The sequence below is a fragment of the Monopterus albus genome, unplaced genomic scaffold (assembly GCF_001952655.1).
Source record: "Monopterus albus unplaced genomic scaffold, M_albus_1.0 scaffold23.1, whole genome shotgun sequence".
NCBI lineage: Eukaryota > Metazoa > Chordata > Actinopteri > Synbranchiformes > Synbranchidae > Monopterus > Monopterus albus.
Window position 1 is genome coordinate 3,363,946 of NW_018127903.1, and position 15,575 is coordinate 3,379,520.

General features: G+C 42.6%; 3 protein-coding genes across 4 annotated transcripts in view; 1 reads left to right on the forward strand and 2 right to left on the reverse strand.

The window, feature by feature from the left end:
* Nucleotides 1-1,214, reverse strand: part of vcp (valosin containing protein) — a 19,553-nt gene extending 18,339 nt beyond the window's left edge. The window contains exon 1 of the mRNA XM_020594421.1: nucleotides 1,022-1,214. Coding sequence (XP_020450077.1) covers nucleotides 1,022-1,038 — 17 coding nt within the window. The 5' untranslated portion in view covers nucleotides 1,039-1,214. The remainder of the gene's footprint in view (nucleotides 1-1,021) is intronic.
* A 412-nt stretch (nucleotides 1,215-1,626) lies between these two features.
* fancg (FA complementation group G) lies at nucleotides 1,627-7,550 on the reverse strand. 2 transcript variants are annotated; one of them, XM_020594420.1, is made up of 14 exons: nucleotides 7,360-7,550; nucleotides 6,920-7,016; nucleotides 6,690-6,815; nucleotides 6,392-6,564; nucleotides 5,422-5,575; nucleotides 4,984-5,114; nucleotides 4,755-4,901; nucleotides 4,369-4,529; nucleotides 4,184-4,247; nucleotides 3,699-4,009; nucleotides 3,586-3,626; nucleotides 3,317-3,490; nucleotides 2,590-2,704; nucleotides 1,627-1,968 (listed from the first exon to the last, which is right to left on the reverse strand). In XM_020594420.1, the coding sequence occupies exons 1-14, from the start codon at nucleotides 7,438-7,440 to the stop codon at nucleotides 1,875-1,877; spliced, it is 1,869 nt and encodes a 622-aa protein (XP_020450076.1). In that variant the 5' UTR covers nucleotides 7,441-7,550; the 3' UTR covers nucleotides 1,627-1,874. The 2 variants fall into 2 exon arrangements, with proteins under 2 accessions (XP_020450076.1, XP_020450075.1); XM_020594419.1 differs by having other exon boundaries at nucleotides 6,920-7,019.
* Nucleotides 7,551-9,582: 2,032 nt separating this feature from the next.
* Nucleotides 9,583-14,296, forward strand: LOC109957016 (neurofilament medium polypeptide). The gene is made up of 4 exons (XM_020594585.1): nucleotides 9,583-10,368; nucleotides 11,862-12,061; nucleotides 12,155-12,279; nucleotides 12,364-14,296. The coding sequence occupies exons 1-4, from the start codon at nucleotides 9,618-9,620 to the stop codon at nucleotides 13,649-13,651; spliced, it is 2,364 nt and encodes a 787-aa protein (XP_020450241.1). The 5' UTR covers nucleotides 9,583-9,617; the 3' UTR covers nucleotides 13,652-14,296.
* The last annotated feature ends 1,279 nt before the right edge of the window (nucleotides 14,297-15,575 follow it).

Genomic DNA, 15,575 nt, shown 5'->3' on the forward strand with positions numbered 1-15,575 from the left:
TATACACCCCTATAATAATAATAATAATAATAATAATAATAATAATAATAATAAGTTTGCCAAAACCATGTTTCTAGAAAACTCTTGGACCGGTTTTATAGTATCTTTCATTTTGCTAGCATGCTAATGCTAGCATTTAAGCTAAACGTCTGGCGAACTAGCGAGCCCAGATGACACAGCAAAAGAATTAGAAAAAACTTTTCGCTCGCTAGCTTGGCTGCCCCTCAGTCAGACTAACGTTACAAATTTACTACGACTTTAAATACATTAGTTGCCAACATCAGTGGTAACGAAATATTATTAAGATGCGTTATTTCACAACTGTTTAGCTAACAGCGAAACAGAGCCCAAGTAAATTGTCGATCATTTAGAATGAACAGTCAACTTGTTAGCCTGCTAGCTTCGGTGCACTATGTCGAGTGGCTATCGACATCTAGCCACGAAGTTAAATACCTGGATGAAAAGTGTTATCTTTCGTAAAACTGCTAGTGTTTTGCCAAAGTATGTACAATTTGCTGAGTATATTTAAATTTCCTCCATTTGCAATTTGACGCCCGGTTTAAACATAGGCCATTAACCGGTGGATAGGCCAACTTGTCGCTATGACGGTAGACTGCTTTGGCCTTGTCAGTGTTATTAAGCTAGCGTTAGCCTTCAAACACGACAGCAATGACGGCGCTTTGTCAAGTCGCTGTCATACAGCTGGCTAACGTTAACTCAATATTGTTAATAGACTAACAACAGCCGTATGGATGACAACAGTTTAACAAGTGCCAACAATTTGTCGGATAATATCCAACCCTCATTATCAGGTTTTCCAACCAAAGGACAAAATTGCCGAGGTTGAAATAACTGACCCCATTAGCTCGTGTTAGCAAACTCAGTAATACATTAGCAATCGAGCTAACTTTGATAAACTAGCGTATTCTGAGCTGACGTTAGCCATTTAAAGGGCTTTTGCTGATAGCCATTGTTTAAAAAAAAAAACCTTTTGATCAGACTAAACGCTGTTTCTACTTACTCCCCTCCCGAGGCCATGGTCGTCCACCTGGATTATGATCAATAAATAAATTCTAGCTAAATCTTTATAAGCTTAATCTGTTCTCGTTACTCAACCTCCTGTGATTTCACACGAAAAAGCAGTCGTTTCCGTGCTTTCTTTACAATTATACCATGAGCTGGACGCATCCTTCATTAGGATTGGGTGGAAGCTCTCGGATACATTGGACAGCCAATGAATGAAATTGAAGTCTGTCGTCAGCTAAAGCGTTGTGGAACTTTAGCCAATTAAAATTTTGTGGGCTGTTTCCATTTGTATCAACCCTTCTCTTATTGGTCTCTTACCCAAAATTCTGTCATCCAATTAACGTTTACCGCGTTGATATTGAAGAATCGTAAAAACATGAAATCGGTCCGTTTACCCCTGCAAATAACAACATATAGGCAAATACCTGGAGAAATTAATCTGCGAGTTTTATTTATAGGAAAAACCCATACAAACCCTGTATAAACATTTTCATTTCAGAGCAGCAGTATAGTTTCTTCCTAAATAGTACTGTACTATATTCTTATTTGCTTAATCAGTTATTAAAGAAAGTCTTGATGACATCTAACGCAAGCACAGCCCCCTAAAAGCCAGTTTACCCTCAGTGAGCAAGCAACATTACAGTATCATTACAGTCATAAAATACCTGCCAGATTTACCAACCACATTGTTTAGCAGCCTCAAACATATCAATCCTTCGAATATTTTTTTACTGTCCCATTAAGTCAACATGTATGTTGTGAGTATGGGTTCCACTTCACAGGCCGGAGAAAGGCGATCCTGTTCAGTAAGTGATAGGGCATTCTTCTTTTGTCCCTCTCCAGGGTAACTAGATAGGACCAAGTTCCTGTATTCTGTGGCGCAGCTCGGTGGAGTCCAACGAAGGGCCAGACTGAGGTTCTTGTAGGTACACAGGAAGACTTCTGCAACAGAAAAGTCAAACAGAAAATCAGAAGGACACTAATATTATATTATAGTGAATGTGCTCTAACTAAAACAACAAAACACTTATTGAACTACTATTAAATATTATTTTTGGGGGGGAAAAAATCATGTTTAGGCCTATGTTAAATCAACACATACACAGGCTGTACATAGATCCAACTGAGACAAACTGCAGTTCATATGTGAATGAATTTAAAATGTATTCCGAGTAACCACTTGTTAGCAAATTTTAGGAAAAAAAAGCACATCTATACATGGCCATCTGGATCAAAATCAAACCAGTATTGCCATTGTAGTCCCTCTTTGTTGCCTAACTTTTACACTATTTAAATATGTACAGTATTTGAGTTCAAGCAACCATATGATGCCATTTCCCCTTCATACCAGTAAAAGTGAAGTGAATTAATATTAACATACAAGATGCTTCATTTGCAGCAACTTAAACAGCGACAACTATCAACAGTTGAAATCTTTACAATAGGTGAATCTGTTGTTTTTGTGAGATTAGTCAGGGCTGAAGTGTACACTGTATGACATACTGCACCATAAAAACCACAAATGTAGGGAAGACAGTGAATGACAGAATGATAGTGTCTTACTCTAATGAGGACTGTGCACTGAACGTCCAGGTTTTTTCCCAGTGAGCTGCTGCCATGCGTCTCCTGCCAAGCCTCCACAGCACTTCACCACACCACAGCCCGGCACCCACACACTCTGAGACAGCACATACAGCATGATGATGGGTTCTAATAAGGGATCACCCAGTACACACTTACTACAGTCCTGCGGTGAATTCATGCAGGCACCTACAGCTCCTGGCTCATGCATGAAAAGAATATACTATAGGTGCTGTGTGTAAAAACATCAAAGTCTTATAGTTGAAGATCATAGTTACAGTTCAGGTTTCACATTTTTTTTAACCAGCTGCTTCACATTAAAGAGCAGAGATGATGTGAGGAAAATGAGTTCCACTTTCATTAAGACCCCTTAATGGTACTGTCATTACCAACAGACTAGCACTAAACAAATGGACAGACATTGTTTTCAAATTCAGAATTACAGGGCCTTTGGTCTGAATACACATTCAATATCATATCATACTCTGTTTATTCAAGGAATAAGATTTAAATTACACTGTGTTGTCACACTGGAAAAACTGTTTATTTAAACTTTGAGCTACTTTAAAAAAAAAAAGTAACTAGCATGTAGTTAGTAATACCTAAGTGTCAGCCTAAAGTGTCTGCCTATGACAGACCTTAACTGTATGATCAAGCTGTTACAGGGACTGCAATAATCTAGTGTCAAAAATATGCTGTGTGTGTATACCTGGGAATGCCTGCAGGCTGAGCTGGAGGTCTCTCAGTGCCTCTTTCAGCTGGTCTGTCTGGGTGAAGCTGATGCCCCTACCAGCTAGTGAAAGCCCTTTCAGTTTCTGGAGGACAGACAAATATGTTCCCTCTTTCACAATCATGTCTGCACTGGGAATCTGTGGTTGGAATCCTGTAATCAAAAGAATAACATGCACAATGTAGCTACAGGTTGTGTAAAAATGGAAGTTTCTCTCCTAAGTATGAAAAAGTCAGAATGGCACTCACCTCTTTTTTTAAACCACACCTTCATCAGCAGGTTGATACACCTGTAATGCAGAACACAGTCTTGTGTGTTTATATACTAACATAAACTTTATGATGGAAATAAACACACAGACCTTGTGTAGTGAATCACAGCTTGTTTCCAGTCTTTCAGGTGAGTCTGGCAGTGACCCTGCAGGAGGTAGGCAGCCCCGGTCCAGAGCAGCATCGCCACCCTATCCTCACCCTCCACACTCACATCCCTGATCTCATTCCTCTGCTCTAGCTCTTCTAATATGAGCTTCTCTGGTAGCAATTCCAGTGTCGTGCTGATGACTTCATCGCATAACGCCATGCAATCTGCAGGTCGCTGGGCCATGAGCAAGGCAGTGCCAGCCTCTAGGTAAAGCTCAGTCAACCTGGGGAGGGGTGGGACTTCAGCATGGACCTGAGAGAGAGATGTACAGCAAAGAGATGTTAGTTAATATGTTCATACTGTATTCCTCACTGGGTCAAGACATTCTGACATTTCATAAATTAGCTTGTAACATGCACAGTCGTGTATCAAGAGCTTACTGGCTTGCATGTCTTAAGTGTCTCTGAGTGTTTTCACTCTTATTACCTGGTGATCTTCTGAATGAAAAGCAGCCAGCAGGTCCAGATAATGTTCCACACCCTCAGACACCCTGTAGGAACAGCAACCACACTCATTTAACAATGTGCACTACATATTATGGTTTTTAAAAGTGTTCAGGTACCAGTAAAAGAAAGTGACAGAGACTCTGAGCTCTATGCTAGTCCTCTCACCTCCCATGGAGCACACACTTCAGGGCCAGATTGTGAAGGACAGAAAGGGCAGAAGGAACTGAGAGCAGGCTGCTCAGTGACTGGCTACGGAGCAGTGAAGATGGGGAGAGGAGATGGGTACAGGCCAGAGCAGGCTCTGTAGCAGAGGGCAACATCCTGGTCTGTGGCACAAGAGAGGTTTCATATTTCAAAATTCAGATCCACACTTAAGCAAATATGTGTCCGTGTTCAAAACTAAATTTTTTTGCAGGAACTACTTTTTAAGAATAAAAATAATTTCTTTGCAAGATAAAAGATTACACTAATTTTACAAGCAACTGGAACCCTTTTTTTCTCATCTGTTCGTATGTATGTATGGATCTGTACTGTGTATGTGTGTTACTCACTGAGTGCAGTAAGTGAAGAGCCTGTATCTCAGCCTGTGTGTTACCCAGTTGTCTGTAGATGAGCATGCTCTGGTACAGAGCACATACACATCTGAAGTCAGTCTCCAGGGCCTTCCTGTAACACTGCAGTGCCATCTGAGGGCGGCTCTGGAAACACGTGTTACAACGTCTTAGGCCCATGCATGATACATACTAAACTTCTGTTTGTATGAGTAGTCTGAATGAGTACCATGTGTGCAAGACAGGAGCCTGACAGGAAGTGAGTGTATGCGACTAGAATTCTGGGAGCTGGTAGGGAAGATGCTATCTGGAGGCCAGACAGAGCTTCTGAACTATGGCCCTCACTCAACCTTTCTGCACCTTAATGAAACATACAGAGCACAACAAAACACAGGATTAATTTACTCTGCACTCCAAACAAGGGGATCCAGTTCATGAATCAACTCATACTTCTGTGTGTGAATTAAAAAATAAAAATAAAAATGTTTGCAGATTTTATGAACCTTGGTGAACTATCTACACCAAGGTGAACCATATTTAGAATGCACAGGAAAGAAATCAAAACTTTAACTCAATGCTTAAGCTTTATACAATATTTGAGTGCGCTCACAACAAACTGTATCAGGTTTTTCAATGTGCATTTACAAATGCCATGAATGTAGCTGACCTTGAGCAATGGAAGTGCAAATCTGCAATAATTCAACAAGCCTTCTTGGTTCCATCACCAACAGTGAAATGTCAAAGGACTTTCCCCTTGCCTTGCTCCTCCTGTCATCCCAAACTCCATCAGGCAGTGTCTCAACAAGAGAAGTCAGCTCTTCCTGGATCACAGATATAGGGTAATACTGCACTTGAATTGTTCTGAAGAAAGTCTGCATTTCTTCAGTTTTTCTTCAAAGAAACAAACAAAAACATATTTAAACTCTGTGGGATTGGAGACTAACACTTGATAGCAGTTGGTGTAAGACATTTATCTCAAAAGTATCAAAGGGTAGTCAGATCAAAAGGAAGGTTACAGCAAAGCATGAAGACCTACATGATGGGTAAAATACCATTTTAATTCAAAGATACTGTATATACGGTAAGGCGGCATGGTGCAGTGGTTAGTGCTGTCGCCTCACAGCAAGAAGGTTCTAGCCCGTAGGAGTCAGAGTGTGTGAGTGAAGTCAAAGTCAAAGTGTTTATTATCATATACACAGTACGGAAACGCGTTTCCCTGTACAATGAAATTCTTACTTTGCCGTCCACATGAATGCCACACAATACAAACAAAACATAAAGTAGATAAATAAGTAACACAAAATCTAAGGCACTTTAAAGCAACAAATGAAGAGATATAATAAAAATATATAAGAATATAATAAGAGAATGTATACTACATGGGAGCTGTATGTGCAGTAGTCAGTGCATGTGCAATTATGCATGTGCAAACTGAGAATGTAAACAGTACAGGTCGACAGTACATGACGTATTTCCTGGTAATAAACTCCAGCTGTTTAGGAGTCTGATGGCAGAGGGATGTAATTGTTTGTGTACATGTCAGCCCTGTGACAGACTGGCCTGGCCTGTGTGTACCCCGCTTCTCACCAATGTCAGCTGGGATTGCCTCTATACTCAGCCTAGAAACAGGATCTTACCTGGAATTCCTCTATCATTTTCAACTGGCAAGTGGCCAGCCATATCGCCCACTGCAGACAGAGAAGGTACAACACGCAGGAATTCAAAGCTGTGTTTTCCACTGATTTGAGAACTGTTCTCCACAACACAGGAGGGTCTGAAGCAACAGGAAAATTTCCTGCCATCTGTAGAGCTGCAAGGGAAAACAGCAGGCAGTAAAAGTCAGAGCTGTGCACAGCTTCAAACTAAGATGTATGGCATTAGTTCCTGTGTCATCTCCATCTAGGGTTTTATCATTGTTTCACAGTAAAAACTTACCTCTCTCTGTGGCTTGTTTAAGGAGCAGTTCAGCTTCTGTGAACTGAGACTGGGCAGTAAAGCACACACAGGCATTGTATACCACTGACACCTCCAACTGAGTGTGATCAGCAAGAGGAGGAACACCTGCAGGACAAAGACATGGAGAAAAATGATTATATATAAATGTAAGAGTCAGATTCAACAACTTCACAAAATGTGGACTTTGTATGATGAAGGAAATTGAGCACCTTGGATTTTCCTTAGAAGTGTCTCAAACTCAGAGGTACACCATTTTAGATGGGTCTGGCTCTGGTCTCGGCTCAAGGTGTCTCCCCCTCCTTCCTGCTGCTGAAACATGAAGTGAAAACTGATAACATGAGCAGCATGTAACACAATGGTTTCTACATTAGGCAGTAACCAGTGGTTACTCAAGTGTGGTACTTAATATTCAGCTAAAACAAAATATAAAACACAACAGTGGAAGACAGTGCAAATTCCACAAACACAGTGATCTGAAGCATGTTATTAGATGCCACCGATATACATTTTAAGTTGACAAGGATTAGCCTAACGTTACACCTGAACAGTATAATAAATTACAGTAACGTTAACATTATTTTGCAATGTTGTGGAAGCTAGCTAACCTTAACCGCTTTAAAAGAGACAATAAACTTCTATATTAACGTACCTTCCACTTGTTTACCAAGTTGTTGTTTTCCTGGACCCATTTATCAAATAAAGAAAGTGTGTGGTATATTTTATTAGACATTAAATGACAGTTTTATATATGTATATAAAAAAAGACGATTATGCAGTTTGAACGTTTCCCTCGGTTGTCACGTGAGCAACACAGGAAGTAGTTAAACATGCAGTGTTGCCCCCAGTGGACGATTTGGAAATCACACCGACAGTCTGCTACTGTCCACCAGGGGATGCTATGACAGAGCCCCTCTCAGTTGTCTTCTGGAAAGTTCAATCATTAAATCTCTTGCATCCATCAAAATGTGAAGTGATAATTATTCTAACTCTGGTCATTAACTTTATAACATTCAAAATGAACATGCAGACCACAGACTGTATGGTGCAGACAAACCTCATAATTACATGACTTTAATGTATTTACTTTCACTCTTTATGTAATGGCTGTCTACTCATTAAAAAAGCTGCATTGACCACAGTGTTATACTCTCTCAATCACAAGCACACACACTTGCAGGTTTAAAACAAGTGACTTAACTGTATTACAGCTGAGTCATCCTTGAGACTGCCAGACAGCCATATTTCCAGTTGTCCCTCCCAAGGTGACCTTTTTCTCACCCAGTTCCACACCTCCTCTCATCCCTGTCTCTACCATCCTTCCATCAGTGCATCTTCTTGTTCCCTGTTGTCTGCAACCTTCATTGTCTGCCTTTATCACAGCATCATAGTCTCAAATCATCGAAAGCTCTAAATATAGTCTACCACTATAAAACAAAATAAGTCTTGGTATTCACTGCTCCACAGCATACACTCACGCTTCCAGTTTCGTAGGCATGTACACACAAATGTACACAGATAATATCTTTGATTCTGCTCTTCACATCTTAAATCCTCTGGGATGGGTTTCACATTTTTCTGACAGGTTCCTTTGCATCGATCCTGCTATTTTTCAGCTCTGTCTCTGTCTCACTCAGCCTCTGTCTCTCCATCTAGCCCTTCAAGGACAATGTCATTACATAGCAAGAGCCTCCCACCTCCACTGGCTTTCACTGTCCATCACATGGCAAGAAAGGTCGTGTGAAAATTTTAGTGGAATTCTCCCATGGCAGCTCTGGAGTGCAGATTGTGTTCATGTTGAGAAGCTGACAACTGCCTAAATTTGGTTATTTCACAGACTACTGATGGACAGTTTGTCACTGTTATGTACAAGTTGTTCGTGGTAGGCAATCCCCTTGATGTCACCGAGCTGACATGTTCATATCAATGAAAAATGGCTCATAGTCACTGCACATTCATCCATCTATTCTTGAGCATACATCTCAGGGAAAAGGGAAATATTCTCCATTCTCCTTGCTCCTGTAAGGTATTCACAATAAACTCACTCACCCTGGGTGTGAGTAATCAATAGGTGCTGTATGTGCTCTTCTAAGTTGGTCCTCCTTTCAGAACAGGCATCCCTTTATATCAGCAGAGGCAGATCAGGTTTGTGAATGCTGTATCATCGCTGCTCAGTGTGCATCCTTGTACGTGCACTATAAAGTTACTGTTGCTGCTGCAGTTTTTTTTGTTTTGATGTCAGTGCTGTAACATGTTATGCTTGACTAGCAACCACATCTATACATTTGGACATTATTCACTCTTCAGAAACAAACATGTATGTAGTGAGAAAGTGTGAGAGAGAGAGCATCTGTCAGTGGCCCAGCAGCTGAGTTGAGTCCCAGGGGGGCTGGCGTGGATTTGCAAACTCACACTGCAGTAGTGAAGCTACAGGGGCCATCCACACACTGCACACCCGCATAATCAATTCATAGATTTTACCCACAGCATAAGTTTAAAAAAAGGGTTCATTTTTTCATTTTCCCTTGAAAATTTTTATAATTTACCAGGGCAATTAACATACAGGCCTAAAGTGACTCATGGCTTAACACATACAGACACACAATATTATACCAAGGTGCTTTATGCACAAAACACCTTGAAAGAAAGTGTAAAGTGATGCTTTAAAATAGTTTATATGTTATAAAACCTATAGGTTTTGCTTCATTAAAAAACTCCTCCACCTCATTAACACATAGTGAAATACAACTTATAAACAAGGGACCACAACGCTTACATTCCTAAGGAGAACATACTGTATCTCTTTAAATGAAGTGTGTCCTGGTGCTGACTACTGCCTTTTCCCTCCCTCCTATATAAGCCCGACGTTCCCCCTCCTACAGCAGTCAGTTCTCCTCTGGTCTGGCCAGCATGAGTTTCACGGTAGAGCACCACTTCTTCGGTCCGGCCTCGTACCGCAAGGCTCGGCCTGCCTCCGCCTCCTCCAGCGGATTTCACTCCCAGCGCCGCCGTCTCACCTACAGCATGCCGTCCTCCGTCGACAGCTTGGAGACCTTCAACGGTGACATGACGCGGAGGACCGAGAAAGAGATTCTGCAGGCTCTGAACGATCGGTTTGCAGGCTACATTGACAAGGTGCGGAGCTTGGAGATGCACAACCGCAACCTGGAGGCTGAAGCGACAGCACTGCGGCAAAGCCAGGCCGGGCGCACCGTGGTTGGAGAGCACTACGAGCGTGAGCTGTGTGACCTGAGGGGTCTTCTGCAGCAGCTGACAGGTGAGAAGGCTCGCGCGGCTCTGGAGCACGAGCACTTAGAGGAGGACATCCAGCACCTACGAGACAGGCTGGAAGACGAGGCGCGGAACCGGGAAGAGTTGCAAGCTGCCGCTCGCGCCATGAAGAAGTATGTTGAAGAGTGCCGGCTAGCGCGGCAGGAGCTGGACAAGAAGCTCCGTGCCCTGGAGGATGAGGCAGCTTTTCTAAGGAAGAACCACGAGGAAGAAGTGGCGGAGCTCCTAGCACAGATTCAGGGCGCGCAGGTGAGCTTTGATATGCCAGAGCCACTCAAAGCGGACGTAACCAGCGCGCTGCGAGAAATCCGCTCGCAGCTGGACAGTCACGCATTCAAGAGCGCGACGCACGCTGAAGAATGGTTCAAAGGTGAGTTGGGTCAAAAGGAAAAATACGGAAAAGTTTTTAAAACTTTAAATCGTATATTGGAGCTTTTTGGTGCATAAAGTTGTTGTTGTTCTCTGTCCATGGTGCTGAAGTCTAAAGTCACACCACTGAGACTGACATGAATGTTGGCTATAGCCTTCTTAGCCATAGAGTTATGCATAAGCTGACGAATGAACAGCATCTTTCATTATCTTTCTCGAGGATAACCACGGTTGCAAGGCTGGGTCAGTTACATGTTGTCATGGTAGTGTCAACACATACACATCCTTGACTTGAAGATTTTTGCTGACTAACAGATAGCTGCTATACTACCACACTGCAAACTTTAAAAGACGAAGTAAACGCAGATAACCAAATGTGCAACGATCAAAATGTAATTTTGACCTCCTGTTTTGATGGAGTGCCTTTCTGTTGGTGTGCAGAATGACAATTTTTACTCAAGGCACACAGAGAGAAAAGTGATGAATTTACACTCTCACTGTAGGCAACAGTGGTTGTGCTCTTGCTTGCGCCCCATGTGCTCTGTGTGTCTCTGTTGCGGTGATAGATCTTGCCTAAACCTGAACCTCCACAAACAGAATAGTCGTTTCAAGGTCACTGCTCCTAGCAGGCATACAGGTCAGGTGGTGATGCTTCATCACTCAGCTGATGCTTTATCAGTCATCTGTCAGACAGCTGTGGTTTTCTAAGAATGTAGAAGTATCCTGCATGTTTCAGACAGACGATCAGAAGTGAACTTTATGACATTATACAAACTGATTAAACAGTTGTTAACAGCAGTTCCATGCTCAACACAAGTTAATGGTAAATGGTCTTATACTTGTATAGCGCCCTTTCTATGCTTTTACAGCACACTCAAAGTGCTTTCACATTATTCGGCCATTCACCCATTCGCACTCCCAAGCACTCACACACCGGTGACATCACCGGGAGCAACTGGGGGTTCAAGGACAGCTCGACTGGACAAGCCGGGAATCGAACCGCTAATCAAGGACACCTCGACTGGACAAGCCGGGAATCGAACCACTAATCCTCCGGTTAGGAAACGACCCGCTCTACCTCCTGAGCCACAGCCGCCCCCAAATGGTCTACAGACCTGCTGTACATTTACATGCTGACTTGATACAGCCAATACAAGGTGCAAATAGAATGACCTTCCTTGCGTGGTGTCCAGCTGACTGTAGCAATGGTTCATTTATGCTTGGATGAGGAGCTGAGTCAGACTGCTGACTGACAGGTGAACACTGTCAAGGTTATTCAGGCTCCCAGTAGTGACTGTCTGCTCTCTAAGGCCTTCTGTACAGAAGACAGGCCAAATGTCATAGGGAAAAAGGCCAGTGTATTGCAGTGGACTAAGAAGCCTGAATTTCTCAGTTTTGGGACACAGGCCGATCAGTGGTGTGACACAGCAAAATGTCTTAACATTAACAATGATACTTAAATGTTTTCTTTTCTTTTGTCTGCAATTTATTTAGTGCGTGTAGATCGTCTGTCAGAAGCTGCCAGGTCTAACCAGGATGCAATTCGTGGGACACAAGAAGAGATTGCAGAATACCGCCGTCAGTTGCAGAGCCGCACCATTGAGCTGGAGACTCTCCGAGGAACCAAGGAGTCACTGGAGAGGCAGCGTATAGAGAGTGAAGACAGACATCACGATGACCTCAACTCACTACAGGCAGGACATCAGCACAAGCATTCATTAATTCATTTCACATATCTTTTCATACCATCAGAATGATATTTGACTTGGGAGGCCTTTATTTCACAGGAGACCATCAATCAGCTGGACAGTGAGCTGAAAACCACCAAATGGGAGATGGCCAGCCAACTGAAAGACTATCAGGACCTGCTGAATGTGAAGATGGCTCTGGATATTGAGATTGCTGCTTATAGGTTGGTCAGGGTTTAAAACCGCACATCCTGATGTAAAAGAGTTATTGACATTATGACTTGACTGTGCTTTTGTCTTTAAAACAGGAAACTACTGGAGGGAGAGGAGAAACGTTATGTGTCAGGAGGTGGTCCATACCCCTACCTGGAAGGCAGAATCACTGCCCACTTAAAAGTGAAAGGTGAGGAGATCTCAGACACTGTCATTGTGGAGGAACAGACAGATGAGACCCAGGTGACAGAGGTGACAGAAGAGGCAGATGAGGAGGAAGAGGAGGATAAGAAAGAAGAAGCAGGAGAGGAAGAAAAGGAAACCAAAGAAGAGGAGGAAGAAGGCAAAGAAGAGCAAGAGAAGGAGGAGGAAGGAGAGGAGAAGGGAGAGGAAGCGGAGGCAGGTGAGGAAGAAAAGTCTAAATCTCCAGAAAAGGCCTTATCTCCTCCTTCAAGTTCCCCTCAGTCCAAGTCCCCTCAACCTAAATCTCCTGTTGTCAAATCACCTGAGTCCAAATCTCCACAAAAATCACCAGAATCTAAATCACCAGCAGCCAAATCCCCAATGCCAAAATCACCTGCAGTCAAGTCCCCTGCAGGAGATGAGTCAAAGTCACCCGTGTCAAAATCTCCACCCAGCAAATCTCCTGAATCTAAATCCCCTCCTCCCAAGACCCCTGAACCAAAGTCTCCAGAGAAAGAGAAGGCCAAGCCAGCCACTGCCAAAGACACCCCTAAAGAGGAGAAGAAAGAGGAGAAGCCTCAGCCTGTGAAGGAGGAGGAGAAGGAGAAAGAGCAGCCCGTGAAGGAGGAGAAGAAGGAGAAAGAGCAGCCTGTGAAGGAGGAGAAGAAGGAGAAAGAGCAGCTTGTGAAGGAGGAGAAGAAGGAGAAAGAGCAGCCTGTGAAGGAGGAGAAGAAGGAGAAAGAGCAGGAGCCCAAAGAGAAAGAGCCAGAGAGCAAAGCAAAGAAGGCGGACACACCTGATACAAAGACGGAGAGCAAAGCAGATGAAGTGCCAAAGAAGGATGACACTTTGAAACCTGCTGCTCCCAGCACGCCCTCAGAGGACAAACCTGCTCCTAAGACTGAGCCTAAAAAGGAAGAGAAGCCCTCTGTTCCTAAATCAGAGAAAGCTGAGTCCGAGGCAAAGCCCACCCAAAAAACAGAGCCTGAGAAATCAGAGGGAAAGAAGGAGGAGAAGAAGCCCGAGGAAAAGCCTGCACCTAAAGATGAGCCTGAAAAAACAGAGAAGAAAGAGGAGAAGAAGCCAGAGAAAAAGGAAACTAGTAAAGAAGAGAGCAAGGAGGTGAAGGGTGGAGAGAAAGCAGAGAAATCTTCTGGCACCAATTCAAAGGAGAGCAAGGAGGAGAAGGCCAAGAAGTAGGACTGAAAAAGTGTGTTTCAGGGTGTGAGGAGGGGAAGAGGAGGTAGAGAGGTCAGAGAACCATATGTGAGGGAAGGGAGAGCAGGGCAGACAGGCTGGATGCATCCAGCTGTTCAGGTAGGCACATTAGTGTCCAAAACAAAACAGGTAAAGGTAAGCAATAGTGATTTCTGTAGCAAATAACCCCCCTGCTCCCTAAGTATGGCCATTACACACTCCTGAAGCTTATGATGTACTGTATGACTGTAGTGAATGCAGAATGCTCTAAACTTTATTTTATTGTGACGACTGCCCTTAATAACAAGTGCATTTAAATCGAATCCCACTGATAGGGAATGCAGGGCCCTGATGTACAAGCCTTCATTGGCAGAGATGTCAAAGCAATGTCAAGCTAAAGATTGTGACAGATACTGAGCCTAAAAATCTATATTTAAAAAGGTACAAATGTCTAGATTATATTTACAGATACATCAGTAAGAAAGACTTGAATTTTGCTTGTTGTGCACCTTAATGCAGCTTTCTCCTGATGGGTGAACTGAAGTGTCTTACTCTTCTGGTCTGCAACGTTAGGACAATGATGACTGTGCTATGTAAAAACTGCTGAGAATATGCAATATGAAACAGATGAATAAAGAATGAAAAACCAAACTTAAGAGTCTTTTGGGAAGGTTTTCTTAACCTGTTTACGCTGCAAATCTATAGCACACTGACCTTAAGTTGAGCGTCAACAGTATAGTAATAAAACTGTGCAGACAAAAGGTGATAATGCGAGTAGCTGCACTGCATTGCGGCTAAGGAGAGAGGGAGCTGTACCACCCACAGCAGCCACCGCACCCTTCTTCATGTCCCACAGACCATGTTCATGTATAAATCAGGAGCAGTGTTGTTTGCCTGCACAGAATAGACCCAGTTCTCTTTCCCAACTCTGCCTCACTGCAAAAGGAAAGCTCACACACTACAGCAGTCCCTTTAAGTCACCTAGTTATCTCATGATTAATAATTCATAATTACCATAATCATCGGTAATAGGTTTAGTATCATGAGTTGACTTAAGATCCATAAAGAACAAGTCTTTACTTTTGAAATAATGAAAAGTTAACAGGAAATACCTGCCCTTGTGGGTCACATTCAAGTTATTCACAGATTTTTACAATCTTTCAAAGGTGCAGCAAACATTTTTTAAATAGGAATTATTCATGAGTACAGCCCACTCATCGGAGTCCATGTCTACTAAAAATCAGCAACAGTCGAATTTAAGCCACTGAGCAACCTCTTTTTTATGGATACAGAGCTGACATCAGACACGCATTGGCCGACGGTGGAAGGAGGTCTCTCCTGGCATAATTTCAGAGTTGTCTTAACATCATAACCCTTCTAAATTCAACCTCTTTGCATCTGATATTTTATTAATGGGACCAACAACTACATCATAAAACACAGTATGACGTTACAAATGATTTTAATTTGTCACTGTGCATTTTAGTGTACTGGCTGTTTTATAGCAGTTTTGTATTCTGGAATTTTACTTTCTAATGAAGTAATCAACTTAACTGCAGGCGAAATTACATTAGTCCTAATTGACCACTCACACTGAACAATTGTGAAGCCATTCTTGGAAAATGGCAGCAGCTATGTCAAACGAGCTTCATTTTGTTTATGCTTCTTACGGGTATGTTTTATAGCTTTCCAATCTCAATCTGTCATTTTGTCCTTTGAGAATCAAATGAAACAGATGAGATCTTGTCCTCTTTTCCAATAAATAACCTTTAGTCAGAATGCATCCTAGGCTGCATCTACATTTTTTATATCTTGTGACAAATACACATCAATAAAACTGCCTGCTGTGCTCTTTAGCACCAACAGAAAATTGACTCACATTTAATATAGCAATCGCCACCAATGACCTTGTCACAAAGTAGTCTCA

Excerpts from the sequence above, each read along its gene's own strand:
- fancg (XM_020594419.1), bottom strand. The coding sequence starts at position 7,440 with ATGTCTAATAAAATATACCACACACTTTCTTTATTTGATAAATGGGTC. Across the intron at positions 7,020-7,359 it reads ACTTGGTAAACAAGTGGAAG|CAGCAGGAAGGAGGGGGAGA; the intron begins GTACGTTAATAT and ends TTCATGTTTCAG. Across the intron at positions 2,705-3,316 it reads CAGCCTGCAGGCATTCCCAG|AGTGTGTGGGTGCCGGGCTG; the intron begins GTATACACACAC and ends GTGCTGTCTCAG.
- LOC109957016 (XM_020594585.1), top strand. The coding sequence starts at position 9,618 with ATGAGTTTCACGGTAGAGCACCACTTCTTCGGTCCGGCCTCGTACCGC. Across the intron at positions 10,369-11,861 it reads CGCTGAAGAATGGTTCAAAG|TGCGTGTAGATCGTCTGTCA; the intron begins GTGAGTTGGGTC and ends CAATTTATTTAG. Across the intron at positions 12,280-12,363 it reads ATTGAGATTGCTGCTTATAG|GAAACTACTGGAGGGAGAGG; the intron begins GTTGGTCAGGGT and ends TCTTTAAAACAG.